Raw genomic sequence first — 17,893 nt, forward strand, 5'->3', positions numbered from 1 at the left:
AGCAGTCTGTGCAGAATGAAATAATGAAATAATGAAACTGATCACCGCGGTAAACCCTGACGAACCAGGAAACGGCTCAGGTCCTAGGGGCTAGTGAGGACGCGGGCCATGTGCTAGAGCCTCTCCAGGGGATCTGCGCCCAGAGGGATCTGATGCTCATTGAAACCGCGAAACATCACTTTAGCGCTTTGCCAGCATCGCGGATCCTATCTTGGTTCGCGCCAGTCACTGTTTACCAAACGCGACTGGTGACATCAAACATGCGCTGTGCAGTGTGATGACGGCGACAACAACAACGACACAGGCTCGCGCCGTGGTCTATGAGTACAGAACTGCGTGATTTCGTCTGACCTGGCTAGAGACAGGTCTTTTGCTTGACGACGTCCGGTGAACTCGCAGACGAATTCACTTGGATATTCGCATTGCGACTTGCGACAACATGGCCCCTTCTGTCGCGAGAACACCTCCCGCTCAGTCTCCATCACCAACAGCGAGCACGATGGCCGATGTGCCTAGTCCTGCAGCTGCATCGCCGTCATGGCATTTCCCTGGCCCTTCGTCGCGATACCACCTTCGTGAGCGCTCCAACTCGCAAGGCAAGGTCTCACGCCCGGCATACTACTACGCATCTACAGCACCGACGCTTGCGACCGAGATTCGTGCTCACCGCCGTACGCGCTCGAGCTATACAACTTCTCAAACCTCTTCTCAAAACACCCCACATGGACCGGCGGCCTCCTCCCCGCGACCTGTTTCCAACCATGCGCGAAGCCCGCTCGGTCGGTACCTGCCTGACGATCACGACACCATCAAGTCCCACTCTCGACATGCTCACCATGCTCATCGCCGGCATCCCTCACAGCCCGTCACTCCGGCCAAAAATTCCACTTCTCGCCGCCGTGTCGCCCGCGACTCGCCCTTTTCTGACTACTTCACCGATGAGGCGCGATCTGTCGACCAGGCAGTCATACCGACCGCTGCTCAGCAAGTTCTTGCGCACCTTGCAAAACTACAGTCAAAGCTGATTCGCCATGCAACGAATGGAAGCGGGGCGGATGGTGGTAAAATCGAGGGTTTCGCAGCATTGGCGCTGGTGGAGCAGAAATTGAGCGAGATTGACACAGCAATGAGCGGACTATCGTGTGTATCGCGGCGCAATCGCACGCGCCAGCAGCTCAGTGATTCGGGCGTGGAGCTTGAAGCAGAGGACGAAGGGGACGAGGATACCAATAGCCATGACGGCGGAAACTACCACAACATCAACACGTCTTTTGATGGCTCGGTGACTTCTTCGTCATCCAATCCGACCTCACCGTTCAACGACTCGCCCTACCTGGCCGCCACGCTGGACAGTCTGACAACCTCACCGGACACGACACCGCTCCCTCCACCACAATTCAGCGCCGCCACCGCCACGACCATGAATCATCCGCTGCGTCTCCACACACAAATGGCGACTATTGTCCGTAGTGTCAGCGTCGCGCAAACCGAACTGAGGCAGCGCTGTGCTGACGCACGCTTCAGCAACGAGCATCACCGAGATCAGCTCGAGGGACAAGAGAGTGCCCTGGACGTACTGAGGTCGGAGAACGAAAGCCTTCGGGCGGACCTGGAACTGGAGAATTGCGAGCTGTTGTTCCTGAAGCTACAAATGAAGGCGATTCAGCTGCATGTTGGAAGCGACCCATCTCGGCACGATGGCACCACGGAGGCTACTAAGCAGAAACAGGAAAGCAGTCAAGTCCTTCAGGATATTGAACGGTGGCAGGAAGATTGGCAAGACGTAGCGGAGAGATTCGAGCGCAGGAAAAGCCGATACGATGAAGACACTGTGCTGTCAAAGGGGTCTTCGCCGCATGGGCCGCTCAGTCCGAATCAATTTGTCGGCCTCGAGACCATCAAAGCCGGACAAGAAACTGATCCACGCGTGCAATGGCGGCTTGCGATTACGAAGGATGAGCATCACTCAGGTCGGGTCAAATCTGTCACAATCGAACGCGTCCCAGACGTTGAAGAAATACTCGACAACGAGGCTGGACCCGAGCGCGAGGATCGTGATCCCCAGGAATCAAGCCTGAAGCTCGATGAAGTGCATGATGAACCACTTGTGCTCGTAGGCGGGGCTGCGGAACCCCTCGCAGAGCTCGCAGAGCCACAGCTAGATGCACCGGGCCTGACTGCGGCAGAGACGAACAGAGACCATGACGACGACGAAGTTGCTGACGAGATTGAATCCGTGCAAGTCGAAAATTTCGAGACTGGTTTTGTCGAAAGTGCCACTGAGCCCAAGTCATCCGCATATGTTGATCAGAGCACGCAGACCGATCCTCTACTTGATTTGCCGCTACTGGCTTTCCCCGACGAACTATACCCTGCCCTTCCGGAAGATGACGATCTGTCGAATCCGGACGAAAGATCTTCCCTGGAAGAAGCGATTACTATGGCACCGTCTTCTCCATTGGCGAAAAGAAAATCCGCTTGGGATGAGCTTTGGGATGGATTATCAACATTTGCAGGCATGGAAGACGACTGAACAAGATTGACCGACGATATTCACTTTTCTTTTCTTTCTTCTGGGGTGACAATCAGACTGTTGGATGTTCACATTACTTGTACTTTTTTCCTTGGGAGGCGGCGTTTGTCCCACTTCACTTCAATTTCTTTTCTTTCTCATGATGTTGTACTTAACGACCCACGCCTCGCGGCCATTTGTTCATCATTTCCAATCCTCGTATCCTTCGGCAACAACGTCATCCTCCTCATCAGAGTCGTAGTTTTTCAAGTACTGTGACTTTGACTGTGCGCTGGAACTCGGAGCGCTGCTGCCCACAGGATTCACTCGCACACCGCCATCGCGACTAGTATAGTCTGATCCGATCACGGAGGTACCCGCTGAGGGTGCAGCGTAGGTGCTCGCTTTTGTAGACATGCTTCTGTTCGATGTGACGTCGATCATGCGAGGTTTGCTGCTGACTTTGGATTTATCGGAGTCATATTCGATGTTGTGAGAAGACTGCGCCGATGGATTGCGGCACAGCAAACACTCCTGTGGTTGCAGGACAATATCAGCTATAATGCGTGAAACGCGAGTGACAGTCCCGTGATCAAATAGCAGGCCGGTGAGTGTGTGTCATACCGCATCGTCACCTCTTTTGCGTTGCGTGACCGAGAACGCAGTGATCGGCTTGATTTCGTGGCAGTCGTTGCATTCGAGGTCGATCCGAAGGGCACCGGAAGTGCAAGCTTTGCAACGGACATCTGACCGTCCTTGGTCGATGAATTCGATATATTGGTCCGAAAAGTGATTTGGCGATGTTGGTTTGATGATATGACAAAGACTGCATTTAGCTCTGTAATATAACCGTCAACAAACCCCCTTTGCATTTTTGCAAACGAGTACTTTACTCACTGTGATGGCATAGATCCTCGGAGGAACCGTCTATGGAGGCATGTCAACGAACGCGTCCTGGAGATCAAGACTGTCGCGATGTGATCCGAAACCTACCTGTTGCCATCGAGCTTGAATGGCTGCCGAGCGAATTTTTTAGAAGGCATGGTGGAGTGCCACGAGTTGAGTGATGTTAATGATGTGTTAACTTTTGTGACAGCACCAGTCAAGGTGGAGATGGATCTGGGATAGAGCCGAAACTGCTCAGGTGTGCAAGGATGAATGGTTGAAAATCACTTGGGTAATCGACTTGAATTGTGAAACCCATCTGGCACGTATGGTAAATTTCTTCGAAGGCAAGTCCAGGATGTTGTTCAGAACAGCACTTGTGACTGCAATTGGAGTGGATCTGCCTGGTTGGCGAGCAAGCATGTGACAGGGCTCCAAACATGAGTTTCACAAGGGAAGGCACAGTCGTCACACCTTCACTGACGTCCACGGGTTTCTGGGTTTTGCGGAAGCTCCCAGAATTTCTGCATCACACGCGGACGAGCTCCCCAACTCGAGTGTTTCGTAGGTACCTGTTTGGCACCAGTCAACGATCACCTTCTCGACGTATGTAATGTCCACTCGCTCAGGAAAGTTGTTGCGTTCTCGATCTGTGTACGTTGGCAGCATCAATAGGGAAGGAGCGCTTTCGGTACCAGAAGTTGCAGGCAAGGATTCAGAGAATTGGTTTTTGATGAGGTGAGATGATCTAATGCACACAAACATATCCGCTTCCACTCCAACAAAGGGAAGAAACTCCGCAAATGCAGGAACCAAAGTTATAACACACAGAAGCGAAACTCTTTTCTCTATAGCCCGCCCAACGGCATGAATGGCCCTGATCGAGCACTGCAAATGCCACGGCAGCCTCGCAATGTCGATTCATCTAAAATAGTAGTAGTACATCGTCGTGACGACAGATAGGCCAGACCGAGGTGTATCAACAGTGGTCGTCAAAAGGTCGTTTAAGCGGTGGCCTCCTTGAGGTAGGTGATGAGGTCGTTTCGGTCCTTGGCCTTCTTGAGACCGCCGAAGGCCATCTTGGTGCCCGGGATGTACTTCTTGGGGTTCTCGAGGTACTCGAACTAGATCCAAAACGTGTCAGTGGCAACAGAGCAGCGTAAGCAGAGACGCCTGTTGTCCATCTCGCTTTGGTATATTTGTCCTTACCAGAGTGTCCTCCTTCCACTCAACACCCTTCTGCTTGTTGGCGTCGGTGTACGAGAAACCAGCGACTTGACCACTGTGGCGGCCGAAGAGGCCGTGAAGCTCAGGGCCGATCTTGTTGCCACCGCCGGCAGCGACAGTGTGGCACTGCTCGCAGCGAGTCTGTCGAACATTGTAAGTCGGTTATTCCATGGCGGCGGCCGTGCGTTGGGTGAAAGCGCGTTAGGGACTGCGAATGTTGCATACCTTGAAAAGGTTGGCGCCCTTCTTGGCGTCACCTGCAAGTAAGTCAGTAAGAATGGCCGATTGAGGAAACATGTATGAAGTGTATGATGCACGGCAACAAGAAGGATGGCTAGCATGGGGCTGTTCGATGCCGCCTGTGGCGAGCATGCAAGCGACTGTCTTGCCTGCTGAGGCGCAATGACAATCGCGGGCGGCAAGAATTGTCGTGATGAAGATCGCGAAAGCGTAACGTACCGGGTGCGAAGCTGTCCTTGCCCATTTTGACTGGTAGATTGATTGATGAGGTTGATTGGAGGTATGCGATGTGATAGCGATAGATGGATGTTTGCGTGTAGGGGAGAGCAGATGATGAGATGGAGGAAGCAGTTGCCAGGAAATAAGTTCTGAAGCCGTCCAGGGAAATGTTGCCCGGGAGCTCTCACCTTTTGGGCCTCGGCCAATGAAAACGATTGTATTGTGGCGCTCGGTCATTTAGAGTTTTCTGGTTTACCGATCTGTCCACGCCGAACCAATCTCTGTGCAGCCGATTGCCTGCAGTCATGATTCATGGATCGTTGAACACTGGTCTCCTACACATGAAAATACTTTGTTTCTACTGATTATGCCGTCCGTTCATCGTTTAAACAATGGTCATTGAGGTTGATGGAGTTTCCTGCGATCGTCGTGACCAACTACGATAGCACCGCGCATCGGTGCAAGCCTCCACGACACCCTGAATGCCTCACGCAACCTGCCGGCGAAGATAAATTTGTGGCCATGGAACACCCGCGCGCTCCGGCTTTCGGCGGTGTCATCGGCGCAATACGACAGACAGATGATTCACGGGGACAACCGCAGCCTTCCGACCATTCTCGAAACCTGGCTCAACCATACAGGTTCTGTCTTTGTGCCTGGAAACTGTATGTACGTACTCGCACACGATTCGTCACCACCACGATGACATCAACGTGGCAACGCGCCGGATCTTGTATCGGGTAATATATCCCCAACACTCCACGGCTGGACAGAATCACAGCATGTATGCAACATGACGTGAACGCAAATGTCCCACGACCGCATCGCGAGTCGTCCAAACGTCGTGCCATCTTAAGCTGCGTATCAGCCAGTTATTCAATGAATTGTGGCGGGAACAGTTCATTCGTCGTCGAGTTCGCAGTAATTGATCGGATAATAGCGCGAAAGTAGCTCTTGACGCCCGTGTACTTTTGCCGATCGTGGCGCGAGAACTGCACGGCCACAACTCGATCTGGTTGAGTATCTGCCCAGGTGAGCATGCATATTGGGCGACACGAGAGCTTGAAAGTCACGTCAACCGCCCACACGCCGGATGCACGACGCACGCACGTCTGGTCACGTTAGCAGCTGCGAACACTTCGTAAACTAGGCGGCTTGTGCTTGTACCACAGTATTCATGCTTCCCTTGCTTCCTGCTGCCATTCGCCTGGACATCGCATATCATCAATTCCTTGTTCATGCACAGCATCAGCTCTAATGGGCACATTGCATGCATCGAAGCCTTCAAAGCATTGAGCAGCGTTCGCATGGCCCATCGCGCGTCCGCGTAAATGCATGTTCTGCATTTGCTGCATTGCTCTGACCTAGCTTTCATTTACGTGTTGCGTGTACAGACAAACTTTCGTCCATGTCCTTCCGTCGTTAACTATTGACCCAGTGATCAACCTCAATTGGTCTGATGCCACAATACAAGGTGGCACTCTGACAGGTCGATGCAGTGTTGGTTTCCCAATGTGGTCACCGCAGGTCTGCGCAACTGTTGGCATTGATCTGTAAAGCTTCAAGGATGGCTACGCCGCGTGAGTTTGGCAAGCAACAAAATAACTACTCCAACAATAATATTTCGGTTCTTACATCGCAGCATCACAAGAACACGAGCTTCGGGTGGTTTCGAAACACGGTATCGTACCGTGCATGCTACAACGATGCCGAAATACCTACGTGCCACAGTCAACCTGCCGCATGCACAGTACGAGGATTCGCCGATCATTCGAGCTGTAGGGGATGCCAATTCATCCGAATTGCGTCGTTTACTCTACGAGGCGAGATATTAATCGTGGGCCGAGACGCTCGCGAACGACGTACATGTCGATGTTGACCAGCCTTACTGGGAAACGTCGCTTTTGCGCGCAATTCGCTGTCAAACATTGAACAACGTTGAACTTCTGCTTCAAAACAGCGCAGACCCCAACGGCATTGCTATAGTAAACTAGCAGGACTACAGCTTCCGTTTCCGACGCGTAGCGAAGAATCCATCCAATCTGGGACGTCCGTATATCGGAATCGAGGCTGATGATGTGGGCGTACCGAGCACGCAAACGCTTCCACTCATGGACATCGAGATGTCTCAGCGCAGAACGACACTTTCCCGATTTTGGTGCGGACCGCGTCTTGTAGCTTTGAACGTCTCGGGACATGGCGAAAGCCTTCACTCTTTGGTCTTGGCGGCAGGAACAACCAAAACTCTTCTGGACTGCTTGATTGCTGCTGGTGCAGACAGCAGCTTTTGGAGAACGACGGCCGCCGTGGAAGCGTTGCCAGAGGAGCGCTTACCACCTTCCGCTCTTTGCGTCTCCATGTCATTCCATCAGGCGATTTCACTTGGAAAGATAGCCATGCTCAGGTCGTTGCATGAACGTGAATTCGACCCGTATGCTCGCGCTTTGATCGCTGGTTGTCAAGCATTTTTGCCATTGCAGCACGCCGTCAGGATCGGCAATCTCGAAGCATGCAAGACCCTTCGCGAATTTCCGTCACTTGACACCTCGCTACTGACGCCAGCTTACAGGATTCATGTCCTTCGTTTAGCGATAGCACAACTGGATGTCGAAATGCTCACCTTGCTCGGAGTACCACTCTGTGCTGCACCACCGACAGCCCTGGGCCATACACTCGGGCATGTCCCATGTATGCCGCTAAGCATGGTACATGTACAGTCCTTTGCGCCCAAAGTCCGTCAATCGATTCACGATGTGCGCCGCTTGAACTCGGGAGATCGGGCACAGGATCAGCTAGATGTCGATACGCTTTTTAGCCAGGACCGTGCCCCGCAGCCACTCCGAACCGATACCCCCGAATGTGACGGCCCAGGCGATACTGTCGTGAATGGGCACCAGGAAAGTGTCTTATCCTTGAGCAGACGTCTCGGTAGCGATGCAAGTCGATACAACTTTGAGGTGCCGGATGTGGATTTCTTCGATGCACAAGTGACCATCATGAAGATGCTCGTGGAAGATTCGGGCATAGAGATCGCATGCACTCAGGATTGGCTCGGCAATACACCATTACATTTTCTCGCTTCCGGAAGACTAGTCAACGACAACTTAATTGCCTGGCTCCGAAAGCATCCCGAGGCCGATGACCGCTGGAAAAACACAAAGAACGAGTTCGGCCACCGTCCGAAAGAGCTCTGGCTCGGCGATATCACTGTTGTTGAGCCTGGCATTGCGCCACAGCGTGCTGGAGAACGACCTGCTCGGAGAAATTTCGTGGCAGCATATAGGACCGGTAGGGACAAGGGCATCTCATTGACCCATGAAGCCTGGTACGATAGACACGACGAGTATCATAAATTCTGAGATCGAGCCTGCAGTGATATATGTACTTTTATGTGCATCTCAGGCGCATGATTTGGGTGATCTTGAGATGGATGATGGTCACAGAATGTCACGCAGCGGGAGTTGTGAAGAACGAGCCGATGTGGCGCCCTACTGCTGTGTTATGAGCGGATTTCGTATTCAATCGATCGTGAGCTGGAAATCAAATGCTCATCTCGGTAAGTCGTTAGACGAAACCAAATTGTTCATGATTGTGGTAAAGTGAGACTGCACGATTAGGTACCGGAAGATTGAGGATAGTTACATACCCTCGTTCGACGAGCTGCTTCCTCTGTGTATTACGATAGCTTTCGAGAGTGGTCCGCCTTCCTCACCACTGCGGAAGCTTTTCGTCCCGCCTGTGATAGCGTTGAAACATCTGTTAAGGCAAGAAGAGCATTGCCTGAATGCCTCGACAAGGGCCTCTAATTAAGCTTGTCTATAGCTGAATCAGGCATGTAATCCTGGAGTGAGCACTCGGGCTTATCGGCGGGATTATTACGCAATTGCTAGTGAGCGAACGAGTTCGGATCTTAGTATTCTCGGCACATCCTGCCGTCTGACGTGAATAGCCCACGCATACGTCACATGAGGGTGTTGGATGCAGATTCGCAAACTTCGTCGCCGCACACACGCCATTTACCGACGAGAACATCGAGCGCTCGTCTGCAACAGTGTGTCTAATTATCTACGATGACGACAATGTAGGCTCATTGTCGATGCGCTCGTGCCGGCTTGCCCAGTTCGGCGGCGGCGACGGCGATATATTTATTTTTAAACTCGATGATTTTCCGCCGGCGCTGCTGGCGATGGACCCGCTCGTGTTAATCTTGCAACATTGGCAGGCACTGGCAGGACGAGGCGGATTCGCTTGGGGCGGGTCACGTTGCACGTGTTGCCACTGGTGGAAGCCACCATGGACCCGGGCTAGATCTGCATGTAATGCTGCTACTGCACCACGACGTGACCCTCGTGCATTGCATGTCGAGCAAACCCATTACAGTACCATTATCACGCGAAGCCTGCTGCCAATGGAACAGAGCGAATGATATTCCGTGCGGCACTGTATCTGTGGCTGCTGTGACCATCGCAGGGCTGGAGCCGCGCGATTTCATGGTATGGTATAGGCCGGAGAGACAGAAACGCAATTGGAACGGCTGCAGCGCGGAACCGGTGGTCCACAGCCGAGTGCTTGCGGGAAATCTCTCGTGCATGAAATTATGGAACGCCGTGAGCGCTCAGGTCGAGCATGGCAGAGGACATGTTGGCTTCCAGTACTAAATTGTCAAATTGGCAAATTGGGCTGATTGATTGAGTGGAGGAATCGGGACGGACAAGAGTGTCTCCAGTCCGTCAAGGTTTTGCGGCGTAGTCGAGCTCATCTCACATGCGGGACATCGGCCTCTACGCAAGTCTATGCCGATATGATCAGGGGAACAAGCCACGGCAGAGTCTGGAGCTTCGGGAGGGCGCAGCTCATTGGGGAATGTCGTTCCCGGCGTAACCAAGACCTTCAAATCATGGAGCAGAAGCAATCAAAAGATTTGTGATGGGCTTCATGTATTGTTGCTCCAGCTATAATACGGCACGAGAGAACAACTGCTCCATACACACAGCGAAAGTGACCGCACTTAAATTAAGGCAGTCCGTCATCAGACGCGCGATGGTGGGGAAATATGGACATGGACAGAGAGGCGTGAACCGTGCGCCAGAAGAAGAGAAAGGCGGCGCAGCGGCGGTGGTGGTGTTGATGATGACCCCCGATGTCACTGTCGTGGAGGGTTTGCTCTCTAGTCGCACGCCCGCCCACCGCCCGCCTTCTCACATCTCGTGCAAGTAACCACCACATGCACTAATAATCACCATACTGGACTGAACTGGACTGGACTGGATTGCATTGCATTGGACTGATGAGCATGTGTAGGGCGCCCTGCCGCTGTAAATAATAATAGTGCGGATGTTGTCGTCTCGTATGCCCGTTAGGTTCAAGTGCTTGCTGCTGTTGTATGCCCATGCTGCTGCTACTGTTGCTTCTATGTACTGTACTACTGTGCTGCGGCTGCGGCTGGCTCTTCTTTCACCAATGCACTGACACCAACCGACATTCGTCTCTTCTGCTGCATAACTCCCAAACAAAGCACCAACTCAGACATTTTCCTTTGTCTTGGAAAACATTGATTTGCGCATAGCGGCTTGGAACATGTCAACCTCCTACGGATCCTCCAGGCGATATATTTCACCTCAGCGATCACGCCCAGACACTTCGCACAGACATGACCACTACGATGCCACGAGGTAAGTGCACGCTAGCCTAAACGTCGAGCGTGCGGAACAACCACCAACACGGACATTTTGCACAGTCGAGACGACCGATATGATTCGCGATATCGACAACAACATCCTAGCAACTCTCATCACCACCATCACATAAGCTCGTCGAACGCCTACGAGTCGGAAGCTGCATCACGGCGCGAGCCAAGGCGGAGACGGAGTTGGCCGCCGCAGCCATATGTGGAAGACGAGGAAGATGTTGTACACCGGGAGACTGGCTGGTCAAAGCGAAGGGTACGACAACACTTGAGAACTCCGGTCCCATTCCGAGGGTCAATAGATCAAGAATCTGTCCTAGAATATGCCCTACCACCGCCACAAGCATCCAGCAAAGCGAGCACTGACTCGAGAGCGTCACGTTCGGACACAAACAAAACCTCCTCGACATCGCACAGCGAAGACGAGCGGACCCGCCGGCGTCAACAGGAGCAGCAGCAGCAGCCGTCACAAAAGCCTCCAATAAATCTATCGGATGTCGTACCCGAAATGCGCGATCGGCGATCATCTCCTTATACATTCAGCAAGAAAGCTCAGCCCGATACAAACATTCTCGACCTGGAGCGGACTCGATCGCCAGAAGCAATTGTGTATGCTAGTGACGCATCCAAAAGGCCGGTCATACGTTCTGGTCTAGGAACGGAATCGCGACCAATTCCTCCCGAGCCCTTGCAAAGAGCTCATTCGACGAAAGACGAGCGATATCGCGGCAACCACACACAACTATCTGACCCGGCCTACGGCAGCAGTGCGCAATACCAACAACAACGTACGAGTGATAAGAGCAGTGGTGATTACCACAAACCACGGGACAGTGTATTCGATTCCTCCGACGCCAGGCAGTTGCCCATTCGGGTCGATCGTGACAAACACGACGCGAACGAAAATTTACAACGTCAGCACGCACCCTCTCAACCCGTCAGATCGAATACGTCTGATCAAGATGCTGAGCGGAATCGAAATAATGAGTTCCTCAGGAAAACGGAGAGTCTTCCTCAGCGTACCTTTGGTCTCGCAGCCGGAAGTGCAGTGTTTGCATCGATGAATGATGCGCAAATTGAACCACACCGTCATGCCCATGGGGGATTGCGCTCTAGAACTCCAGAAATCTCCAACCCGCATACTAAGAAGACGCCCCCTCGGTCGCCTAGAGCGAGTGGTGATTTCTCATCAGGTCGGTCAGCGACAGGGTCCTTAAACTCATCGCAGTTGAGATCTCGAGCCCCTTCGCCGGCTCTGATCACCAATTCCCACATGATCACGAGCATGCCATATGTCGAATTCGACCAGGACCCCCTACTAGCCAATTTGTTTCCAGCGGCTCCAGATTTACCATATGACCCAATTCCCGGATTGGGTCGCTCGGACACATTTTCCAGTCAGGCCTCGAGTCTGCCATATCCTGAGCAGGATATCATGGCCGGTCCCTGGATTGAAATGCCATCGGAGCCAGAGCTGGAGTGGCAGCCGGAAACTGGTTATATCGCTCGATCTTCAGAATTTGTGGAATCGGATGCGAATCGTCTTTCCCGTGTTCAAACAGGTCCCGCAGCAACCTTTCCCCATACTCATTCTTTAGCGCCCAATCCACCTTCACTGTACAGAACAACATCTGCTGCTACTGTGACTCCACCGATGAATAGGACCACTTCGTATGCGAATGACTACGGTCGAGCTGAAGGATACCATTCAACGGCAAGCAGCGTTTCATTCGTTCAACAGGACGACCGGAACACCGTCCCGCCATCTCGCCGAGCAGAACCAAGGCAAGACGCTGGCGAAGGTGCTTCCCGACTTGAGAGGCTGGCGAGAGATGCGAGACTCAATCCGCCCCACTGCCCGAGGGAATATCACGAAGCTGGCGCTCCGGATTGGAGGACTGTACGCGGTGCGCCTACTGTTCACTTCTGTCCTCAATGCATTGCTCAGATGGTTGGAACACCTTTCATGGACCACCTAAAGGCATTCAAGTCACCAGATCGCAATGCCCGCATCAAGTGCGCGTTCGAACTCCCATGGATGGTGCGCGCCTGGTCAGCGACGCACCAGAAGGGTTTGCGTGATTTTTCAGTTCTGAAGACCATCGCCGACACTGACAGCTGCCCTGCTACTACCCACGGCGACCCTCTCCGGATCGCCATGGGCCTCATAGCACCTCCAGAATATGGCAGAAGCTTTGTTCCTTCGTTTCAGCTCTGTCCAGCGGATTTTAACAAACTTGCCGTCCTTTTCCCCCGGCTGCATTCGCTCTTCGACGCGAAGTCTGTGAACGACAAGAACCATTACTGCTCCCTGCATACCGAGAGCAGCAGCTTCCGCGAGTTTTGGACAGCCTTAGAAAAGGTCAGCAACATCATCAAGGTGACCGGTGAGGCCGATCTGGCCCCTGTGGTTCTTGCAATCGAACGCAAACGACGCTCGCAGGAAGAGGCTCGCATGGCTCGTGGCTATTGACAACAAGCTGTTGTGTATACAACGCGCCGGGACGGGAAGCAGTCCGCATCATGGAGAGATCACAGATCTATGCCCAGACGTAGTGTACATTAGGCCTACCGCTGTTTCTGGCGGGTCGGTCGAAGAATCATGTATATTGGACAGCAAATGAACTTTGTATATTGTGGCCTCTCGGCAACTGCGATTCCTTGATTTCAGCGTTTTAGCATTCAACCTCGACTGCCGTTTCTCCGCTACACAATTCTTGATGAACTACGAGTCGTTCCACTACGCGCACGTCGTGACTCACTGACGTGACACCCAGTTGCGCGCTCCCTTCATGCGTGGAAGGCTCCGAGCCAGACTCCTCATCCTTTCCGTGGCTGTTCGTCGCCGATGATTAGAATTGATAGCCGGTACGAGCCTGGTGGGCTCGATTGAGGTTATACGAGAGACCAGAGACTAGGACTGGGATGGCCTACATGCGAATTCACGTACTTGTCGAGTCTTCTCGAGCAATGCGGCCTTGACCGCCCAAGAACATCAACACACGGACAGGGAAAAACAATCCACCCCCGCCACCAATCGACGGAGGCAAGATATTACCGACCGCCCCACGATTTCTCTACGACGCATTTCCCACCGGAGATCTTACATGTTTCGAATAACCCCCATTTCGCCAGATCGACGATCTCCAAATCCTTCCCACACAAGCGAACCTTGCATATTAGAAAGTATGCAAAAGAGCGTAGCGTCCTTCGAAGAAAGAAGTTTCCTCCAAGACGCACACGACCTGGGGAATTTCTCCGATCGGTGCATCCCGCGGGAGTCGTCGGGACCCCGACTCCTGAGAAGAGAAAGAGGTCGCGTGCATGCCTTCCCGATTCGACGGAAACGGAGAAACTTGGGACAAGCCCGGGCTCGCTGGCAGGTAGATTCCGTGAGACCGAAGAAAAATCCTTCCATGGCTAGTGAATTGGTGAGCGGTAGAAAGGCTCCTCCATTGTTGTATCATCCAACCCAGCCCGAAGGAGGAAAGGAGTCGCGTGGGCATACATGCCGAGTGAGAGAAGGGGGGGGGAGAGAGAGAGAGTGGGATGGATGCATATATTGAGCGAAAGAAATGCAGATGGAGTTGGGACGGGAGTGAGAACATATGTGCTGCAGCAGACTTATGCATGGTCCACGCGCGCATGCCGCGCCAGGACAGTGCCGATGGAGAGAATGAGACTTCATGCCAGGTGTTGTGCGAATAGGGAAGGTTATTGTCGTTTCCAGGCTGAGCGGTGACGACTTTGACGGTACGTCAATGGTCTACCTCGTCGTCACGATGGGGAGACATACGACCGAGTATGAAGATGTACGAGTGCGTTGCACATTGGGCGGAAAGATTACTGCAACTGTACCCATTCAACGAACATGTCTACTATTGTAGTGGAAATCGCAGAAGCACAGGTTTGCGGGCACGTCACAACAAGCGGTCAGGAAATGTCTTTTTACGTCTGTCTGAATTCTTTCATCCGTTCATTTGATTCATGGACGCCAACTGCAGGATACTTCTGCGCATATTTCCTCGACGCACCGATGCCCCTATCTATCAGCGACATGGGCTGCTTGTCTAGATTTCAAGAGGAGAAGTCAACACTAATACCATGCGCGACTACTGGTCCAATAGCCGCCGCAAGATCAGTAATGATGCCTCGAAGGTGACTGTCGGGCTCACCCCATCCTCTCGTATCCTGGAAAGTTTAGTATATTGACTGAAACGCGTTTCGAGGAATGCGACTTACTTGCGTTTCAAAAGTTCTGCCATTGAGGCGAATCTTTATCGTGTCAAGATCAATTTGCTCACGGACCTGGTCGGCATTGAGAACGCCGGGCACTGATAAGTCCAGTAGAGATGCCCCTGAGACATAGGCTTCCATAGCATCCAATGGTTCTACATATGGTGACTCGTCCTCCTGACTGGATGGTTCGACTTCGTTTCCTCGCTCTTTGCGCGAAAGCTCGAGTAACAGGCTGGCGTACTTTCTGTTCGACATCAAGTCTCGCATCGCATCGTCGAGCGGGTCCCATTTGAGGCTGTGCAGGTCGAGGACGTATTGTGGTTCGTAGTCGGCCTTGTATTTCATCTTCTTACAGCTGTGGATGTAATAACCCATGTAGTAATATTCGTATCCCTGCTGCAATGCCAAGCATGCCTCTCGTACCGCCGAGAGTTTGCCAAAAGACCACTTCTCAAAGTCTTGGTGATACACGAAGTAGACTCCAGAGACGGCGTGAGGTAAAAGATCGAGAACTCCCATCGCAATAAGGCGACCGTCAAGTCGATAGCATTGATGGAAGCTTCCATATTGATTGCCGCTGTCGTCTACTGTGCGGCGCAGTGGCGATGAGCAGAGGAACCTTTGAAACCCCTTTTCGCTGATCTGATCATCGTCCTCCTTATGCACGTTTCGCTGGTAGTTGGCGAAAAGCTCATATTTCTCGAGTGTGAAGGTATCGGGCTCCAGTGTCACCTGGAATATGTGATCGGGAATGGTCTTTTCACCTCGAGCGAGAGCTTTCTTGGACGTAACGTCATCTTTGATATTCTCCTTCTCGGCTTCGTGGACAGCCCTCGCAACATCAAAGTGCGAAGATGTGAGTTTTTTCTCTCTGCTGAACATCAGCGTATGATCTATCGATGGGGCAAATACTACAATCTTACTCCTTTGTTTTAGGATATTTGATGCTGAGGTCATTGATGTAGCGATCGCCGAGCACGAAACGATTCCAGCGATTCAGTGCCTGCCGTTGGTCACGAGTTGGCTTGTAGTCTGAAACGGGAAGCCTTTTCGACTAGTCAGGCAATACGAAAGGCATTGTCATGATATCGCGAGAGATTACCGAATGGTATAATGGGGACAGCAGGATCGAGATGCGTCTGGGAGATAGAACAAGGACCCAGATCGTCTCCAGCCTCTATCCACGAGCTCCTGATAATGCTGTGGATCGAGAGAGCTGGAGCGAGCATAGTAGCAAGCACCTGCGCGCACAGAGTGTCAGAGACGTTTCATACACGAATGTAAAGAACATTGATCTTGCGCAGGACGCTGCAACACGAGCCTGCAAATTGAAATGACAACGCACGGGAGTCGGAGGTTCGCTGACTTGTCTCATCTGATTTACAGTAACCACAGTCACTACTTTGATATCCTGAAACATCCAGAACACTTGTTAGCGTGCGCTCTCGAATGACAGCCAGTGGGCATTGAGGAAGCGATGGGCAGATAGACTTTCGCAAAATCGCCTGGCGGGTATAGCAAAGGGCGGAAGCTTTGCGGGCAGACCCCGCAATTGGATACGACTCGCCCTTCAATCGTGTGTGCACACTCGGAATTGTGAGGCAGGCCCGGCATTCTCTGGTCGTTTGCCAACACACTGTGAGCGACAGCCTCGGGGAATGAGCCTGGAAGTCCAAGCAATTCCGAGCAACGATTGAGCGCACGAGGTCGAATTTGAGAATCTGATTGGGTGTAAGACAAGCTCACCAATTGGCGTCAGTAAAGACAGAGACCCACTGGTCTGCATAGCCATAGCCGAGTTTGCTGGCAATGTGCGCAGCGAAACAAGAAAGAAAAGATTCAGGCGCCGTAGCGTTGGACCAGGCGAAGGTGGGAGGGAGCGGCGCCGTGGCGTGCCGTCAAGCGTGATGGGCCTGTACCTCACAACGGATGTGTAGTTGCAGCCGATATGGATTGTGAGGGACGGAAAGAATATTTGTCGTCAGCAACTATCGACCAGGCTAGTGCCCAGGTGTTCCTCAATATGTTTCCCTGAGGACGATGGATGAGTGCGTCTGCTCGGCTGCAGCAACCGAGCGGCGGTGGCATGGACCGGCCGCACCAATCAAGCCCGGGGCAATTGTGATGTGTCAAGGTAGAATGTGTTGAACCTCAAGAACGTGGGAGGGCAGGGCGATGATGAATGTGATGTTCGTCTCGCGTACACATTGGGAGTTGACATATGCTCTTAGCCTGTAGGTGCACATGGTTGCGAGCAGTACGAGTATGATGGGTTTTCAAGTGTTTGCCATGGTGGAAACTGATCACGAAACTTCCAAGGTTATTACACCTGCATGTTTGCTTCCCTCGAAATGCTATGCACCGAGAAATCTTTGCTTATATAAGAGTACGTGATGAGTGGTGAAAACAAGAAGAGGCGGAGAGCGTTGGCTACGAGAGCCAACAATACGAGCTTCTAGATCTTCAGACAGAGTAGTCGGGTCTTTCGCAATGATGATCCAATACTTTCTTGGCCTGTCGCCCTTCCAGCTTGAAAGAGGGAATGATCCAGACAAAGAAGGTCCCTTATGTTTGATTCTCTTCGTCCGCAAACGCCCGCGAGGTGGGATCGAGGTCGACTCTGATCGACAGCGAACGAGGCGATCGACGTGTGGGGACGACGGCAGATATCCTACCTCAAAGTCAAACCCGGCTCCCAGTGGGATACCAGCATCACCAGAGACACAAGTTTTCTGCACAGGATGGCCAGCAGTGAGCGGCTAAGCACGGTCGCCGGACACGCCTGAAAGTTAATCTGGCGACGACGAGGTGATGCGCATGTGGAAGACGATGACCTGCAGCTTCACCCACGCTAATCATGCGAGCCGACAAGCCCAAGTGCGTGA

General features: G+C 52.5%; 7 protein-coding genes across 7 annotated transcripts; 4 read left to right on the forward strand and 3 right to left on the reverse strand.

The window, feature by feature from the left end:
* Positions 1-130: 130 nt before the first annotated feature.
* K489DRAFT_382054 (uncharacterized protein) lies at positions 131-2,756 on the forward strand. The gene has a single exon (XM_033605282.1). The coding sequence runs from the start codon at positions 440-442 to the stop codon at positions 2,531-2,533; it is 2,094 nt and encodes a 697-aa protein (XP_033458045.1). The 5' UTR covers positions 131-439; the 3' UTR covers positions 2,534-2,756.
* K489DRAFT_382055 (uncharacterized protein) lies at positions 2,534-4,018 on the reverse strand. The gene is made up of 4 exons (XM_033605283.1): positions 3,506-4,018; positions 3,410-3,439; positions 3,137-3,350; positions 2,534-3,046 (listed from the first exon to the last, which is right to left on the reverse strand). The coding sequence occupies exons 1-4, from the start codon at positions 3,553-3,555 to the stop codon at positions 2,717-2,719; spliced, it is 624 nt and encodes a 207-aa protein (XP_033458046.1). The 5' UTR covers positions 3,556-4,018; the 3' UTR covers positions 2,534-2,716.
* Positions 4,019-4,401: 383 nt separating this feature from the next.
* On the reverse strand, positions 4,402-5,108 carry K489DRAFT_389737 (cytochrome c; the record flags this gene model as incomplete). Its single annotated transcript, XM_033606538.1, has 4 exons — positions 4,402-4,521; positions 4,607-4,765; positions 4,850-4,881; positions 5,084-5,108. The coding sequence occupies 4 exons, from the start codon at positions 5,106-5,108 to the stop codon at positions 4,402-4,404; spliced, it is 336 nt and encodes a 111-aa protein (XP_033458047.1).
* A 1,446-nt stretch (positions 5,109-6,554) lies between these two features.
* K489DRAFT_262850 (uncharacterized protein) lies at positions 6,555-7,078 on the forward strand. Its single transcript, XM_033600056.1, has one exon. The coding sequence runs from the start codon at positions 6,651-6,653 to the stop codon at positions 6,960-6,962; it is 312 nt and encodes a 103-aa protein (XP_033458048.1). The 5' UTR covers positions 6,555-6,650; the 3' UTR covers positions 6,963-7,078.
* On the forward strand, positions 6,839-8,833 carry K489DRAFT_382058 (uncharacterized protein). The gene has a single exon (XM_033605284.1). The coding sequence runs from the start codon at positions 7,195-7,197 to the stop codon at positions 8,440-8,442; it is 1,248 nt and encodes a 415-aa protein (XP_033458049.1). The 5' UTR covers positions 6,839-7,194; the 3' UTR covers positions 8,443-8,833.
* Positions 8,834-10,485: 1,652 nt separating this feature from the next.
* On the forward strand, positions 10,486-12,643 carry K489DRAFT_262952 (uncharacterized protein). Its single transcript, XM_033600058.1, has 3 exons — positions 10,486-10,755; positions 10,821-12,139; positions 12,223-12,643. Exons 1-3 carry the CDS (start codon positions 10,661-10,663, stop codon positions 12,429-12,431), a joined length of 1,623 nt encoding a protein of 540 aa, XP_033458050.1. The 5' UTR covers positions 10,486-10,660; the 3' UTR covers positions 12,432-12,643.
* Positions 12,644-14,631: 1,988 nt separating this feature from the next.
* Positions 14,632-17,180, reverse strand: K489DRAFT_262946 (arginine-tRNA-protein transferase 1). The gene is made up of 6 exons (XM_033600057.1): positions 16,785-17,180; positions 16,354-16,383; positions 16,111-16,249; positions 15,932-16,054; positions 15,012-15,879; positions 14,632-14,960 (listed from the first exon to the last, which is right to left on the reverse strand). The coding sequence occupies exons 1-6, from the start codon at positions 16,798-16,800 to the stop codon at positions 14,847-14,849; spliced, it is 1,290 nt and encodes a 429-aa protein (XP_033458051.1). The 5' UTR covers positions 16,801-17,180; the 3' UTR covers positions 14,632-14,846.
* Between the last annotated feature and the right edge of the window lie 713 nt (positions 17,181-17,893).

The sequence above is a fragment of the Dissoconium aciculare genome (genome assembly GCF_010015565.1).
Source record: "Dissoconium aciculare CBS 342.82 unplaced genomic scaffold K489scaffold_9, whole genome shotgun sequence".
Lineage (NCBI taxonomy): Eukaryota > Fungi > Ascomycota > Dothideomycetes > Mycosphaerellales > Dissoconiaceae > Dissoconium > Dissoconium aciculare.